The sequence below is a fragment of the Platalea leucorodia genome (assembly GCF_965183815.1).
Source record: "Platalea leucorodia genome assembly, chromosome: 3".
NCBI lineage: Eukaryota > Metazoa > Chordata > Aves > Pelecaniformes > Threskiornithidae > Platalea > Platalea leucorodia.
In genome coordinates this window covers 15876785-15892209 of record NC_138825.1, presented here as the reverse complement: position 1 = coordinate 15892209, position 15425 = coordinate 15876785, and the positions used below count along the sequence as shown (strand labels likewise).

The following is a 15425-nucleotide window of genomic DNA, read 5'->3' as shown; positions in this document are numbered from 1 at the left end:
CCCCCCCCCCCCCCCCCTTTCATCCCATGATACACTGCTGCATTGGACCAAAATTTTTTAAGACCTTTAGTGTTAATCCACCGGGGACAGTATTGGGCTGTAAAACCAATGCAAATATTAATACACCAAGATAAATCCTTAGATTTGATTTATTTAGGGTCATTTGTACATACGAGCTACATCTCCAAAGTCTACTTTACTTCTACAAGACAGCTTCCCTACAGTTAGTGAAACCCTTGCCTAGAATGGTTGCTTTACATAACTGATATATTAAAACATGGAATGCTTGTAGAGTTGTGGCACTGTATGACATCTACACGGGACTTCCTTCAAAAGCTACGACTAGGGAGCCTCCTAGCTTCTCAGCAATGCAAGCTCGGTTGAGGTCCTCTGGCCCATTTGCTTGGCATTCATGCTTTATGCCTAAAAAAAGAGGCAAAACACTCAATAATGCACTATTTCAACATGCTAGTAATCAATCAAAGAAGCATACTTGGTAGTAATATTAGAAGAGGCAATCGGTCACTCAAGCAGGTAAGTCCTGCCTTAGGAATTTGGATGTTTTATCCCTGATATGTCACAGGAGACATCTGGCTACACACCAAATATCAACGCAGAAATATCAGGGAGAAAGTTTTCACTAGATCAGTGCTCAGACTGTTAGCCTTTTCATTGCAGGCTATCTTACGAATAAATCTCTCATTTCTAGTGCTACCCTGGATATGGCAGCTGAGGATGCTACACACAAGCACACTAAGATGGCTGACTCAGCTTCTGCTGGCTCTGGAGAGGTGGGTGAAAGAAGCAGCGGTAATTTGAGATGTAGAGACGAGAAAGACTTTGCTGGTCTAAGGAATTAAGAGTGATTTCTTTTTTTGGAGGGTGGGGAGCCCAACCCAAGCCTGTCTTATGTGGAGAAAAGCAGAAAAATCACAGGATTTCTTTTTTCTTTTTTTCAGCTTCCGCACGTGCGGCACACAACAGTCTCCCTGGCTAGTTCCAATCCACTGGCGAGTTGTCCTGTGAAGGCTGGTACTGCTGCACAATGATCCTGTCAGTCTTGCACACTGCAAGACCGTGGCCCAGCACAGCATGAGGAACTGAAAGGGGGAGGGCAGCGCTAGCTGGCTACGAGCCATCATAATGACCGACTTAGCATGAAATTTCTGAATGCTGCAGCGAGGTGCTTACTCCTTGGTTAACGGTGCCTGACAGGCTGAACAGAACTTAGCTTCTCCACTTGGAGATGCGATGCCTTTTGCAATAAGTAATCACAACTGCATCTCTAAATCAAGTGAATTGTTAATTACTACTACAGCAGCACAATAAGTTTATGGGATTGTGTATTTCAACAGACACAGGGCTGAAAGTCCTCTGCCACAGAGGCAGCTCTGCACAAAATCCAGCTCGCTGTTATGAATCTAATGGTTTCTAGCCTGTACGGTGCAGATGTGCTGCTCTGTACAGTACAGCTATGGTGTCGCACGCTGCAAAGCCTGCTCTTGTCCTGAGCACAGTTCTAGTGCCTCTAAAATTCAGAGTCAGACAGCCTAAGTTTTAGCCAGAGCTCATTTTAGCTCTGTCTATCTCAAAAAAAAAAAAAAAGCCAATTAGCCAACAGTTAAGCCTTGCTGTGTAAGCATTCTAGGGGCATGGCACAGCTAGGAGTGTTAGCTGTATTACGTACCTTGAAACTTCTTTTTGATTGCATCCTTGGAGCTTGCGTAGATCATCTTACTTTTGAGAGGTGCTTGTTCTGGTGCCCTAGCGGGATACAGCAAAAAAAGTGCAATTAGCGACATTTATTACCCAGCACAGACAGAAGCAGTGTCCTACCGATTATGAACAAGTCAAACGTCTCATGGCTCAGAATGCAGGCATCAGACTGTCCAGCTCACTTTAAGCCTGCCATCTTGCCAGCCTGGGCAATACAAATGCTCAGAGACCTCCCCCACAGTGCTTGGGCTGCATGTTAGGAATGAGTTGGGAAGATGGCTTACCACAAGAAAAACATCAGCTCTTCTTTTTTGGATTCCTTGGTCTCAAAGCTTGCATCATACAAGGCATAACGGCAATCCTTCTCAGGAAGCATCTGCACAAAGTGCTTGAAAGGGTCGGTAACTGTCACACCGACATCTCCCACCAGAATCTCTTTGCCTTCTTCCACAATAATGCACTTTTTGTCTGGACTGAGGCAGAAGATTACAGCCTTCTTCCTCTTCTTAATTTCCTCAGGCGTAGAGCACTTCCGCACTTTCATGTCATAGAAGATACGGCATACCTCATCGGCAACTTGTACTCCAGATGCCTGCAAAGACAAGAGCAAAGACCTTCAGGGCTACCATCGCAGATTTTCAGAACTGCATTACCGCACTGCCTTAAATCTGAGGCTAGAAGACAACCAATACTGGCAATAGTCACCAGTGGCCTAAGAGTCTTGTCAGAAAAGGCTGCAGGCCCTCTTTTTCCAAGCCAAGTAAAGAATCTGGAGTCTCGATGCTGCCCGCAGCCAGCTGCCAAACCAAAACTATTCCGAAGCAGGCACAATCCTACTTATTTAGAGCATTGTTTTGGGGTAGTTTTACACACATGTCCACCCCTTGTCCTCTGAGATTCAGTTGTGGCATTAGAGCAGCTTAATTTTATTACCCATTTCAGGCTGGCTAGACAATCAAGTCCACAAGGATCTTCTGTTCAAAGTCTCCTAGCCATTTCTAGCACGCTTGCTTGCAGCTTTAGGAACAGAGGTAAAACATGGCCAAATTCCATCCTTGTCACACGGATTTGGTTTAGAGATCAAGAGAGATGTAGTGGGGTACTGGGACTGTAGTGGTACAGTTTTTAGCTGAACAAGCCAACTTGCAGAAGCTGCTCCGAATTCAGTGTTTTAAAGGGAGAACTTGCAAGTCTAACAGTTAAAGTGTCTCCTTCCCAGCAGTTCCTCCACCAGTTTTTAAAGCAAGCTGCCTTTTCAAGTTGTGGGTTTTTGGTTTTTTTTTTTTTCTTCTCCCCTCAAAGTCCAATGGGGAATTCTAGTTACTTAGTGGTATCCCCCTGTGCTAGCTGTAATAGGAGGTGCACATGCAGCATTACCAATCTAATGTTAAAGGCAGCTGCACAAAATAAAGAGGACAAGACCTAGCAAAAACGACAAGAGGCTGAACTGCATTTTCAGTCTGCTGCTTTTTTGGGAACGAGACAAAAAAAAAAAAAAGAAAGAAGAAAAAAAGAGAGGTGGCAGGGTAGAAGCATTTGTATCTGAGTTTTGTTCTCAGAGTGCAGCAAAGTTGTAGAGCTTAAAAGCAGCTGTGCAATAGGAAATACTGCAAATGTTGGGAGCCATACTGGCCAGTAGACGCTGCTGGAAGGACATCATGGCCAGAGCAGTAAAGACCAAATTGAAGCCTGTCCTCATCTATCTGTTCAAAATGCTGCATTCAGTCTAAACAGTGAGATTCCTTTCTAATACTACTTCTTCTCCCACTGGTTTTTGGTCTTCCAAATTAAAATGACATTATCCTCAGATATGGCAATTCCTATCTCAGAAGGAAAATCGCCCTCCTCCCTCTGTGTAAACTGCCACACGTCACTGTTACAAGCACAGTCAGCAGTACTAAACAGTCAGGTAAAGCATCACGTGAGATATGACAACTGAAAAAGACTAAAGGTTGTTCTTCATTTTGTTTTTCCTCAAGCTCAGCCCCCAGATATGTGCTTGATGGATTCATTTTGTGGGGGGCATTGTACTTTGTCAGAGTGGAAAAGTTCTAAAGAAACAGCAGAGTCCAGCTGCCAAACCAGGGAAACCAGTGGTGAAGGGGAACTGCTTAGTGCTAACTTTCAAACAAGCTGTCCTTGAGAGACGGTTATTGATTGGACAACTACTTAATGTGTATATTTTTTAAAGCCTTGACCAATGCCTACCACGCAGGACCTCAGATGAGCCTGGATTCTCCTTTTTCTACCAACATCTCTCTTTCTGTACCTTCTAGTGGCTGGCATAGCTTTGCTAAGCCAGTGAGGAGAGGTGGCACAGCTGGCAGAATCTATTACCATGGAATCTGGCATCTAGATCTCCCAAGTGCTGGTCATGCAAAATCAGGGCAACCTCATACAGCAGTGAATCTGAGACAGCAGCTTTTCTCTAGTGTGGAGACAGTGCTCTTCAGGGGTTTTCTCAAATACAAGGGGATCCTCCTCAAGATTTACAATGCACGGCTTGTTTATTAGGGGTAATCTATCCAGAATCCCTTGCACTTACTTTGGGATAGGAGAACAGGGAGTAAGTCACCATGCCTCAGCTGCCTGGCAGGCAGCCACCCTTCTGCATATCTTCAATAAGGCAAGGAAAGTATGCGGGGAAAGTCTATTCCAGGACAAATTCGAGCAAAAGTGCAAACGTCGGCTCAGAGTGACTCATTCTTGTATCACCTCTGCCATACGGAGAGGCTGCACTTTGTCACAATGTGACTGACAACTAATGAGGAATAAAGGTCTTCTTCCTCCCATCCCTCTGGCTGGTGTAGGCAAGAGCTCTCTGGGAAGACTCTAAATAACACAATGTTGCCCTAATAAAGCAAGCGGTGCAGCAACTAGAACCATTGCATCGTTCGCTAAGGATAAATCCACAGCGAACTCAAGATAACCATTTTTTTCCCCTGAGGTTTGTCTTCTAACTAATGGCACCTCAGTAGCTGACAACAGGTGTTAAGACTCAGTTTTTAGTCACAAAAACCTCAAGATTCTAAGTAGAAAACGCTTAGAAAGCCTGAACTAGCATGGGAATGAGTCTAGTAATTGCATAAAAGCAGTTCATGTCACCTAGCTCTACCTCTGTCAATTCTTGATCTTTCCTCCAAGATCACAACAGATTCCCCTGCACCAATTCCTGCTTCCAAGAAGTTAACGTTGACGGAAGAGATTAATGCTCAGCAGAGAGCCAGAAGCAAGCAAGCAATGGAGCTGCAGGTGGATGCAAACCATGCAGTCCAGGGCATATGCTTGTGCTACTGCACAGCCAGAAACATGTCTCCAAGTTGGGAGACAAGTTGTTTCCTTATAAAGAAACTGAGCACTGCTGGCAAGTCGGTTCAGATTCCAAAAATGTTGAGAGTATTCAGTCTGGAAACTCAAAATTCACTGTTAATCTGCAGCTGATAACTGGGACTGACCAGAAGCTGAAGGGACAAGAGTAAGAACTGGATTTTTTTTAACTTTCCAAAGCAAAAGGCTGTTCGTAGCTGGTGCTACTCCTTTTCACAGCTGCTGTACAACCCCTGGATTCATCACGCAGGCTGACATTAGCAGCCATTATATTGCTAGGGACAATGCAGATTTGTTCCATCTGAGAAAATCTTCTAGCTGTGTCACAGTATGGGTTGAAATGAACCCATAAGCTCCCGGTGCAACTAATTGCTTCCAAAAAGAGTATCTACTTTTGTAACGGTACGACTCCCTCTTCAACCCTGGGCTTATACCAGCCACAACTGGCTTCGTAAAGATATTAAAAAGGAAAAAAAACCCCAAACCCTAGGCAGCTTTTGTTGTAAGTTGGTTGCAACCATTCTGTGTAGGGCAGCAACAGGGTGACTGTTAAGAGCACTGGAACACGGAGAAATGCCACACTCGTAAATACACGTCCTCAGTCAACACTTTAACCGTGTCTCTGCCGATTTGTCCAGAAGAATAGCTGTTGAGAAGCCTCCACCCCGCCAGTAACAACAGAATAAATGTTTATTTGTTAGTCTGGATTTTCTCTCTTTGTCCCGATATCGTTCTGCTCAGAGGATTCAATACAGCACATTCATTATTATTTTGTGCATTCTGGCTTGAACGACAGCTAGCCTGGTTCTGTTCCTTTTTCAGTACAAAAGCAGCTATCCAACTCTGGACTGGTACATGGGTGGCTGTTCATTGAGCAGTACATGTTGCAGGTACTTGCGGGATACAGGATCATTAGCTGGTGACATTTTGTTGTAGGGGACAGATAAACCCTGTAACACAGGCAACACCAACTTAAAACCATTCTCAGGACACAACTGCAGAGAAAAGACTACATTCAAGTAGCCAGCCTGTTTCTATAGGTGTCGAGGACCTTAACTGCAGGGCCTGTTAACCTCACTGAAACAAGGCAGCAGCAAGGAGGCAAGCCACCTAATTATCAGGTGGGAAAATGTCACCAGTACAGCATATTAAGGGAGACATTCAGGCGAGAATGGACAGAGTAAGTTTCTCTGAAGGAATCAGCAAAAATGAGTTTTCCCCCAGTACTTCCATGCAACCATTGCAAAGGCGGTGGCGTCTTGCGGGCAGCGTTGCCCCGTACATTATTCTGGAGCACTTATACCAGTGTCCTCATTGTATTTTCATATAGACTGCTGTAGGCACATGAGGTAATGGTTGCATTAAATGCCTTGTCAGCATGCGCTGCAGTAACACAGCAGCTCTTATTCCCTACACAAAGCCATCGTTCCTGCCTTAAGTGCAAAGCACTGCAGAAGTCTTGCGAGAGCAGAATGCCGTCCCTACACAGGGCAGCCCAAAGAGAGAGCCTTCTGTCTAGCAGGCTTCCAACTGCAAGAGCCGTCCCCAGCTGCCTCCACTAATAGCTTCCAACGTTTTGCCTACATCGCCAAGTACTCTACAACTGAAATTTAATCTAAATGGGGAAAGACTGAAGAATAATCCAAAGCTTTCTCAAGAAAATCCCCATATACAGAAAGCCACTTCAGGAGTGAGACACATGCCAGACGCCTGATAAACTGGATTTGTAGCAAGCCTGCACTGAAAAGCAACTTCGACACAATGAAATTTGCCTTCTCTTTTGTTAGGAAATGCTGTGAACTCCAGTATTTTCCTTGAATATTTAAAATATTTTACCTAAGAAAAGTCTTTGTTCCCTCCTCAACTGTAAGACTGCCAAGAAGACTTTAAGCTAATGACTTGGTTTGCCTCAAGACAAGTCTGAAGGCCTAAATTTGTTTTTAAGTATTGACAATTTTACAGCATGGGTTTTCTTGCCCATGATCAGAACCTAAAAGCCCTCCATAGCGGTGCGTGTGCACGTGTTATCTACAGAGACATTTCAAGAACCAGTTCTTGACTTGTTTCGTTTGGGAACCATGCACAAACATTGTATACACCAGTGTGGACTATCCACAGCTACTCAAGTGGAAACTTTTCCTTCTTGGAAAAGCATCATCATTTTTTCCAGAATTTGACATCAAGAACTTACTAAAGTATGCCTTGTTTAACTGCAAAGGCAGCGATTCGAGAACACCGTGCTCCCATGTTTGCCAGTCGCATTACTGCCATATATTTGGTTCTTGGTTTCTTCAGCAAACACCTTGTTTCCCCTATGCTTGGCATACCATCCCTCCTATCTACCTTCAAAATCCCCTGCCACTGCCAGAACTGCCTGTGTAACCATGTGGCATTTCCATCTGACTCAGGAATGTGTCATAGTACATCTCTGCGACAAATATTTTTTCAATTAAACCTGCTACCGCCCGACTGTTCTGGGAGAGCAGCCTTCACAAAGCTGTCCCTTACACTGCCACGCAACACCCTAGGACGTCATCGGCGCCGAGACCTTGAAGGAAAAGCTAAGCCAAGTTAGTTGTGAGTGCACCTAGCAGACAGGGAGGGTCATGTAGCCTGACTGCAGCTAACAGACTGGGAGAAGATTTTGCCAAATCAGGGCTCTGAAAAGGTGTCAGCCATGGCCAATGAGCCGACTGAAAATGTGTGTAGTTAAAAATACAAGGATCTGAAGTATTGCTTTGCTTTTAATCTGTTATTTGAGCACTCAAGAAAACCCGTCTGATATCGCCACCCCCACTTTACTGAGTAGGAAAGGAGGCAATGCGTGGAGTGACTAATTTACCTTCACCCCCAAAGACCAGCACCAGTGTGGGAACACCAGTGACTTCAAGTCCCAATAGGCCCACATCCTCTGCTACCTACAGCCCGACAGGCAGGCACCTCCCTTTACGACAGGCAGCCCATGCATCCGAAAGTCCAAAGCTTCAATTCAGATCTGAAGCATGATAGGAAACTTAACTAACTGCCTTTTTACTGCTGTTGTGTAAGAGGCCATTATTTGCACACCATAAACCAGCAAGAGTTATTTGCATATCACTTGTAGGCAGATTTTGCCAGCTAGACTCAAGTTTTTTATTTTGCATTATTTAGTCTCTTTTTTCTGGGGGGGGGAAGGAATCAAAACTCTATTCAGCTTTCTTTTTCCTGCCAATAAGAAAGGTTACTGACTAGACGAGGAGAGATGAGTAAGAAAGCAATTATTTTTTAAAAAAAAAAGGGGGGGGGGGGGGCAGAAAAAAGTCTCCCCAGAATTCCTGGAGGTCATGTCCTCAGCTTTCAGCCAAAGAGAAAATCATCACCTTCTCTGAGCTACCATCAAGTTAACTCCTGGTATAATTATCAAGGTAGGCAGAACAAGCAATACCCGCAAAAGCCAACCCCAGCGACACTGCTGAAAAACAGGAACCGTGGTAGCCAGTAGCAGAGCAGAAGTTTTGAGTAGTACCCATTCCTGTGTTGAAACGTGTGTTTTTAAGGTAATGCGGGTGTAAGCTGGTATGCAACAGGACTCTTGCAGGAAAGCAAAGCTTCTTAGAAACACATTCAGCACACAAATCAGCTATTATGAGCCCAAGTGTCTGTAAGAATTTTCTTGTGGCCCTCTAGGCACCTACAGCAATGTAAAGCTTAAACCTCACCCTTAAAAACAGGCTTTGAAGGCCTGCTCTGGGCATCCCAGTACTCGTTACCAAGGTATCCTTCCTAGAAATCGCTGTGAATACTGAAGAGTTAGGCGAGCGAGAGGCTCTGAACAGCTTTACATGCAAGTTCTGGCTGTCTGCAGGCTCTCCTGTATGAGATCGCTTAGGTCAGCCCTTGCTCCCAGCAGGAGCCTCTGATAGTGATATTCTGACAAGGCAAGTAAGAACATGCCAGACACCCACACTATCAATTGTCAGAAGGCTGTCATCTTGTATATGAGGCATATGTACCTTGTAATTACACAGATTTGGGAATAGTACTGACTAACAACCAAGAAAAATAATTTGCGCGGTCTTCCAAAGACCAAGGACTCATTTAATCCAGTAGCAAAGAAACTGAACCTTGTGGCAAGACACAAAAGCAGAAAATCCAATGCCCTTTTGATACCAAATCATGCCCTCCTGCTGGCATTACTGTACTCTGCCAGAAGGCCTACACTCTTTGCCCAAAAGCAAGTTCATCTGCAGCAACTGGAAAGCATCTTAAAAAAAACCCAAACCAAAACAAAAAAAAAACCCAGACCCTGTTCCAAAATGGAGATCACTATGAGAAATACTACTTTTGAGTGACCGGGGAATTCTCTAGTTCTGAAGCAAGATGAAGCCTGACACACTGAGTAGTCATTCTAAACTAGGTTTGCGTACTGCAGAGGTGGTAGCCAGCTTGTTCAGACAAGCCTATTTTAAACAAGAGCTGCAAGTCTCGTCAGACTTTCAGCAGCTTCTTCTGCAACTGCCATTAGCTCTGCTCCATGCTGCAGACCAGCCATAGATGCTTCAACTCGGGTGTTACAGGAGGCAGAGAGATTAGTAGCACATCCTGTCTGCCAGGTCTGTACAAACTAAAAGTTTATTTACTGGATATACCACATGTTCAAGCAACTAATGGTAAATACCATGGGAAGGCCTCAATACATAACCCCTCTACTAAAGGCAAGTAAACTAGGCAAGTGTGTCAAAACACACAAATGTTTGTTGCTGGACAAGTGCTTGGGCATGACTCAAGCAAAAATGGGACAGCAGTTGAAACTGTATGAGCTAATAATCGAAGTGAATTTGTCAGCCTCAGTAGCCCGAGTTAAACGGGGATGCAGAGTTTTAGTCTAGGCAAACCAACAGAAAACGAACCACCACGAAGCATAATAGCTGTTTGGCCTATTCCGCCCCATTTATGAAATGAGAACCCTGGCATTTTCCTTGAAAGCCAGAGAAAAGGGGCAAGTCAGTGTGTGTGTTTGATACATTTCTATGCTTCCTCTGTTTCCAGCGTTTTATCTTAGATATAGTGTTTCCAGCTTTGTATCTTCTCTGTGCAGAGAAGCAAGACAAAAATCTCCCAAGCCCTTGCGGCAAGCACCTTAAAATTTAAGCTCCTTCGAGCAGTCGCTGCAAAAAAAACCCGCGTTTGTTAGGACCAGCGTTTTCCTTCCCCCCTTTTGTCTGCGACCAGCGCTGCCGACTCCAGCCGGGCCTCACCGCGGGCGGCCCGGCCCCGAGAGGCTGCGCACCGGGGCCGGCGGGAGGAGGGGGTGCTCGTCTCTGCCGCCCCGCTCCTCCGAGGAGCCGCCGCCGTTTTCTAGGCCAGGCCCGAAACCCCTCGCCTTTGGAGGAAGATGGCTCCCGCCCGGGGCCGCCCGTCGGGGCGGATGCGGCGGAGGCCGCGCTTCCTCCCGAGCTGGGCAGCCCCACGAACCCCGGGGCGGGCTCCCACCCGCCGTGTCCTTTCTGCCAGGCTGCGGCCTCCTCCCCACGCAGCCCCTCGAGTGGGGGGACCCTCCGCCATCTCCCACCCCCCCCCCCCCCCGGCCGCGCCCTGCGGCACAGGGAGGGGCCGCGCATCGCCCCGCCGCGGCGGTGCGCCCCCCCCCCCCCCCGGCTCTTCCCGCCTCGCCCGCCCTCCTCACCGCCCCCCCCTCCCCAGGGCGAAATGGACACGCCCGCCCCTAGCGCCTGTATGCGGCGCGGAACGTACCATCGCCTCACGGGGGGAGGACGAAGGGGAGAGGGCAGTTCCATCGCCTCAGAGAGGGGGGAGTAACCTTCCGCCGCCTCATGGCGGGATGGGGGGGAGGGGAAGGGAGGAGAACGGATCCGCCGCCTCGAGTTCAAAGGCGAAAGGACCCGGGGGGAGGGAAAGAGAGGGAAAGGGGGGCGCGATACGGCCGTGCCGCCGGGCGCGGCGGCAGCGCAGACCGGGATGCGGCGGGCGGTACCAAGCGCCCCCCTGCCTTCTTTCCCCAGGGGATGAAGGCGAAGAAGGAGGGGGATGGGGGGAGAAGCGTAAGGGCCCGCGCCCCCCGCTCCCCCGGCGGCGCCCGGCTCCCTACCATGGTGTCGGCGGGGCGCGGCGGGCGGCGGAGCGCGGTGCGGCGGCGGCTGCTGCTGCTCCCCTCGGATGCTGGGCGCGGCGCGGGCTCCGGCAGCAGGAAGGGAAGCGGCGAGGGCGCGAGCCGGGGCGGAAACGCTGCCGACGTCACGGCCGCCGTGCCCGGAGGAGGAAGCGGTTGCTATGGCGGGAGCCCTGCGTGGCAACGCCCGCCCCCGGGGGGGAGGGGAACCCGCGCACCCACAGACCCCCCGCCCGGCCGAGGGGGGTGGGCTGCCCAATCACGGGGGGAGCCGGGGGGTGATTGACGGCGGCCGCGCGCCGGCCGGCCAATGGCGGCGGCCCCTCTGCGAGGCGGGGCGGGATTTACCTGCCCCAAGGTGTACGCTGGGGGGGAGGCGCTGAGGGGCGAGCTGGGGGAGCCGTGAGGGGAAGGGCGGTGCGGCGGCTGCCGGCGGGGCGCAGCGGGGGTGGGGGAGATGAACGGGACTGAGGCAGTCGTGAGGGGGCGGCAGTCATGGGGGAGGGCAGAGGGAGCCCGGGGGGGGCACCCCGGGGGCGGCTGGGGGGCGGGCACGGCCCGGGGGCAAGCAGGAGGGCGGCCCGCGGGAGGCGGCGGCCTGAGCGAGAGCGGCTGGGGGCGGGCGGGCTGGCGAGGAGGAAGTGTGGGGCTTGCTTTCTCTCTCTCTCTCTCTCTCTTTTTTTTTTTTTTTTTTTAAAGGGTTTTTTTTAATACCTACTTTGGTGCGATCTCAGTCAGGCACTCCTGATTGGCTCCGGCCGGCCGCGCTCGCTGCCTGCTGCAGGAAACCCTGTGCATTTCTTCCCAGCGGCAGCAGCACCGACAGCAGCAGCAGCAGAAGCCTCCCCGCATGAATCAGAGCGGCGTCTATTTCAGGTGGCTGAAACAAAGCACGGTTTGTCTCCGGGACAAAGCTGACCGCTGAGAAAACGCTGCTGCTGAGACCGAGGGGCTCGGAGAAGCTGCTGTGCCCTGTTTATTGCAGTACTGCTCACTCTGAAATGCTACGGAAATATTATTTCCATGATGTTTCTGGGCAATGCAGCTCGGGCTTTTTGTAATCAGATTACAGAAGCACCTGCTAATGTTAAAAAATGTATAGACAGTGAGGTTTCATTCCTGGATCCTGAAGGCAGTGGTGTTCCCGGCTTGAATTGATGAGCAAAGAGTCCCCGGCATCACGCTGTTTTTGTTGAGTCTCTGTGCCTCCTTGTAAGCAGAAAACAAAAACAAGACTCGATTGCATGTTTTCAGGGCTGGGGTATGAGGCAGCAATACCAGGTTACAGCTAGCATAAAGCTGCAATAATAAAGGTGTGAGCTGTACCTTACAGTTTTCATCCATATTGCTGTTCTAATCAAGGGTATTACATTGTGATTTTTTTCCTCTCCTTGCCCCACACCCCAGTAAGTAGGTGCCCTTTTTAGATGCTGTTATGCCTGTTCACATTAGATAGAGGTTGCTGAAAGACCCCATATTGAAGATGCATATATTGGAAAAGCAGCCCTATTGTGTTAGGCTCTTGTGTTGGGTGGCTTACGCTGGCCAGGGGTCCCTTTTGCAAGAGCATTTGCATCAGATTTGTGGTGAAATGAGCAAAAGACCTACCAGTGTGTCTTAGACTTAAATTGGGGTGGGTGGCTAGTTCCTCCCTAGGCTCTTTTCTGATGTATTTAATCAAGGAATGCTTAAATTTGGACCAAAGTCTTAACTGACTTCAGAAGCAATAACAAGAATTGAGTAGGAACATGTTTGGTTTTTTGTGTGTGGTTTTGTTTTGGTTTTTTTTTTTTTTGACGTATAGTTCTAAAACAAGTCAGATAAAATGCCTGTGTGATAGTAGAGCTTCAGTCCTACAAATCTGTTTCTCTGGACAACTTGTTCTGGTCCCATCTTTCTGCTGTGACTCTTAGCCTGGTGACAGCGCACGCTGTGCGGCTGGGAGAGAAAACTGAGGCAGGCACTGTCTGGCGATGCGCAGTGCCGTAGCAGACCTCCATCTCCGGTGGCACCTAACGGAGCCCGGGGGCAGCTGCGCTTTTTAGTCTTAATTGATGTGGGTAATTTGTCTGTTATTGCTCCAAGCCTGCTCTTCATAGATCGGTTTTGCTGTGAAAGAGGGGTACAGAAGCAAGACATCCTGGGGAGGAGGGGAAGGGATGATGTAAGGCCATGAGAACAGGGCTGGGGCTGTTTGTTGTATACTTATAAGGGAAAATGAATTGGAACCGGCCTGTTGGCTCAGCCTGTTTCAAGAGGTCTCGTTGTGTTTTTGGAAACACTGCAGCGGGTTGAGAAGGTATCTGACTAGTTAAAGGGACCTCAGCAAGGACAGGAACTCCTTCGCCAGCAGAGCAAGGGAGATCTCTCTCACTTGTTTCTGTCTCGTGGGAAAGATGTGCTTGCTCTGGGAAGGGCGCATACTGAGAACCATGATGGCTTTTTGAAAGGTTTCATTCCCCAGAAGACAAAACAGTGTGGCCCGGTGAGGCATAAACACAGCAGCTGTGGCGCTTTGAAGAAGTTAGAGCCAGGAGCTGTGCGCCAAGATGCGCTGACGAGCGCGTGGCTTGTGGCGGTACCACCACACCTTAGCACGGGGCTCCGCAGGCTCTGCGTGCTCTACCAGCACCGGGAGCTCCAGCTCGGCACCGGGAGCTGCCTGCCGGTGATTAGCAGTACATATGCCACGGTTTGGCAACCCCTACTGTATGTAAATCCCGTGCTGCTGCTCGTGCAGGGGAAAGGGAGTGTTTTTCCAGTCCTGTGCTGCTCCCCCAACTCAACAGCCTGTTCCTCACGTGCCTGTGACCCGAAGCATCACCCCAACCGTCTGCAGGGCTGCGGTTTCCCTCAGAGAGGGCTCGCAGCAGGGTCCTGAGGCAGCTACGTAGCTGTCGTCTCGGTGCCTGAACCGAGGGGAAGCTCCCCGTTTTGGGGGCGGTGGGAGGGAATTTGGGTGCCGCTTTCGACTGGCTCACTTTTCATCAGTCCTGCCCTTTTGATGGAACAGGGACGCGGGGCAGAGGTGAGGAAGTTGTGCCTTGTGGCTTATTGCCACACTGACCCTGAACCCTCTCATGGCTCCCTGCTCTGCTAACGCGCGCCCTGCTAGAGCCAGCTGCTGTGGTGGCGTACGAGTGAGCAAGGTTCAGGCTTCCAGCAGCCCAGACTCACCCCTTCGCCCCCAGGGTTTCGGCGCAATACAAGGTTGTTGTAAAGAAAAAACTGAAGGCTGTGGATTGCTACAGCATCATGGTGATGGAGGTTTTTTTACTAGCTTTGCTGGTTTTCAACATCAAATAAGCTTTGTCCTTTTTTTTCCTAGTGCTAGAGCTATAAATAAGCTAGGCTGAAAGCTCAAGCTGGATGTTTGGAGGAACCATCTTGCAAGGTGAATCCCTCTCCCTCTCTTAAGGCAAATGGCATTTGCAATTAACCTGAAACTTCCCTCCGGAAAATCCCCCCCCAGCCATGGGGGAGCCCAAGAAATTTCAGCAATCCTGTAGCTGGTGGTGACCGCTTTGGCTCTGGTCTGAAACACCGGCGTGAACTGCAGCTGACAAGTGTCTGTCCAGCGAAAGACCGCTTCAAAACCCAGCATGGTCAATCTAAAAAGTCGCCCATGGACTCCCGTTTGTGAATGAGACCCTGCATCAACAGAAACCAAAGATCAGTACATGCACCTCACTGACTTTCTAGCATTTGAGATGGTGACTACTTGCTTACTTTATATGCCTCAGCTATTTGAACTCCCCCTCCTGTCTTCCAAGCTACTGACTCATTTCCTCCTATAAAACCTTCCTTTTTTAGCCTTTCGCTCTGAAGTATTTGGTGGCTGTTTTGAGCCGCCTGCTCCATGCCTTACTTAGGCAAACTCCCACATGACAGCCCTGCAAGCCTTGCTTTTGTACCTTGGAAATTGGGTTTTTTTTTCCCAATACTTTCAGTTCTGAGGGGCAGTTTTAGCTCCTGACTGTGCTCTTAGGAAAATTGGTTCTTTGCTGTTGGAAATCGGGGAGGCAGACAATCGGCAAAGCAGCTGGTGAGCTGAGACTGCTGCTGCTTATGCTAATTGCTGTTGTCTCCCTGGTAGCCCCCGCTTCCCCCATCTGTCTGTATCCACCTGCTGTCTTTTCATACCCTTTCACCCTGGATCTCGCGGTTCCAGCAGGGATGGCAGAGACTCCTCTGTGGCTGGACAACCACCCCGCAACCGCAGCGCAGCCGGACGGCAGGATCAGGCCCTGACTTTATGTGCCGCCTCATTCAG

The 15425-nt window shown here is 49.2% G+C and overlaps 1 protein-coding gene across 1 annotated transcript; it reads right to left on the bottom strand.

Annotated features, from left to right (window-relative positions):
* DSTN (destrin, actin depolymerizing factor) lies at positions 1-11260 on the bottom strand. The gene is made up of 4 exons (XM_082306168.1): positions 11132-11260; positions 2001-2308; positions 1688-1764; positions 1-423 (listed from the first exon to the last, which is right to left on the bottom strand). The coding sequence occupies exons 1-4, from the start codon at positions 11132-11134 to the stop codon at positions 314-316; spliced, it is 498 nt and encodes a 165-aa protein (XP_082162294.1). The 5' UTR covers positions 11135-11260; the 3' UTR covers positions 1-313.
* Between the last annotated feature and the right edge of the window lie 4165 nt (positions 11261-15425).

Coding starts and splice junctions, on each gene's coding strand:
- DSTN (XM_082306168.1), bottom strand. Junction 1,765..2,000: donor GAGCTGATGTTTTTCTTGTG/GTAAGCCATCTT, acceptor GTATCCCGCTAG/GGCACCAGAACAAGCACCTC. Junction 424..1,687: donor AATCAAAAAGAAGTTTCAAG/GTACGTAATACA, acceptor CTCTTTTTTTAG/GCATAAAGCATGAATGCCAA.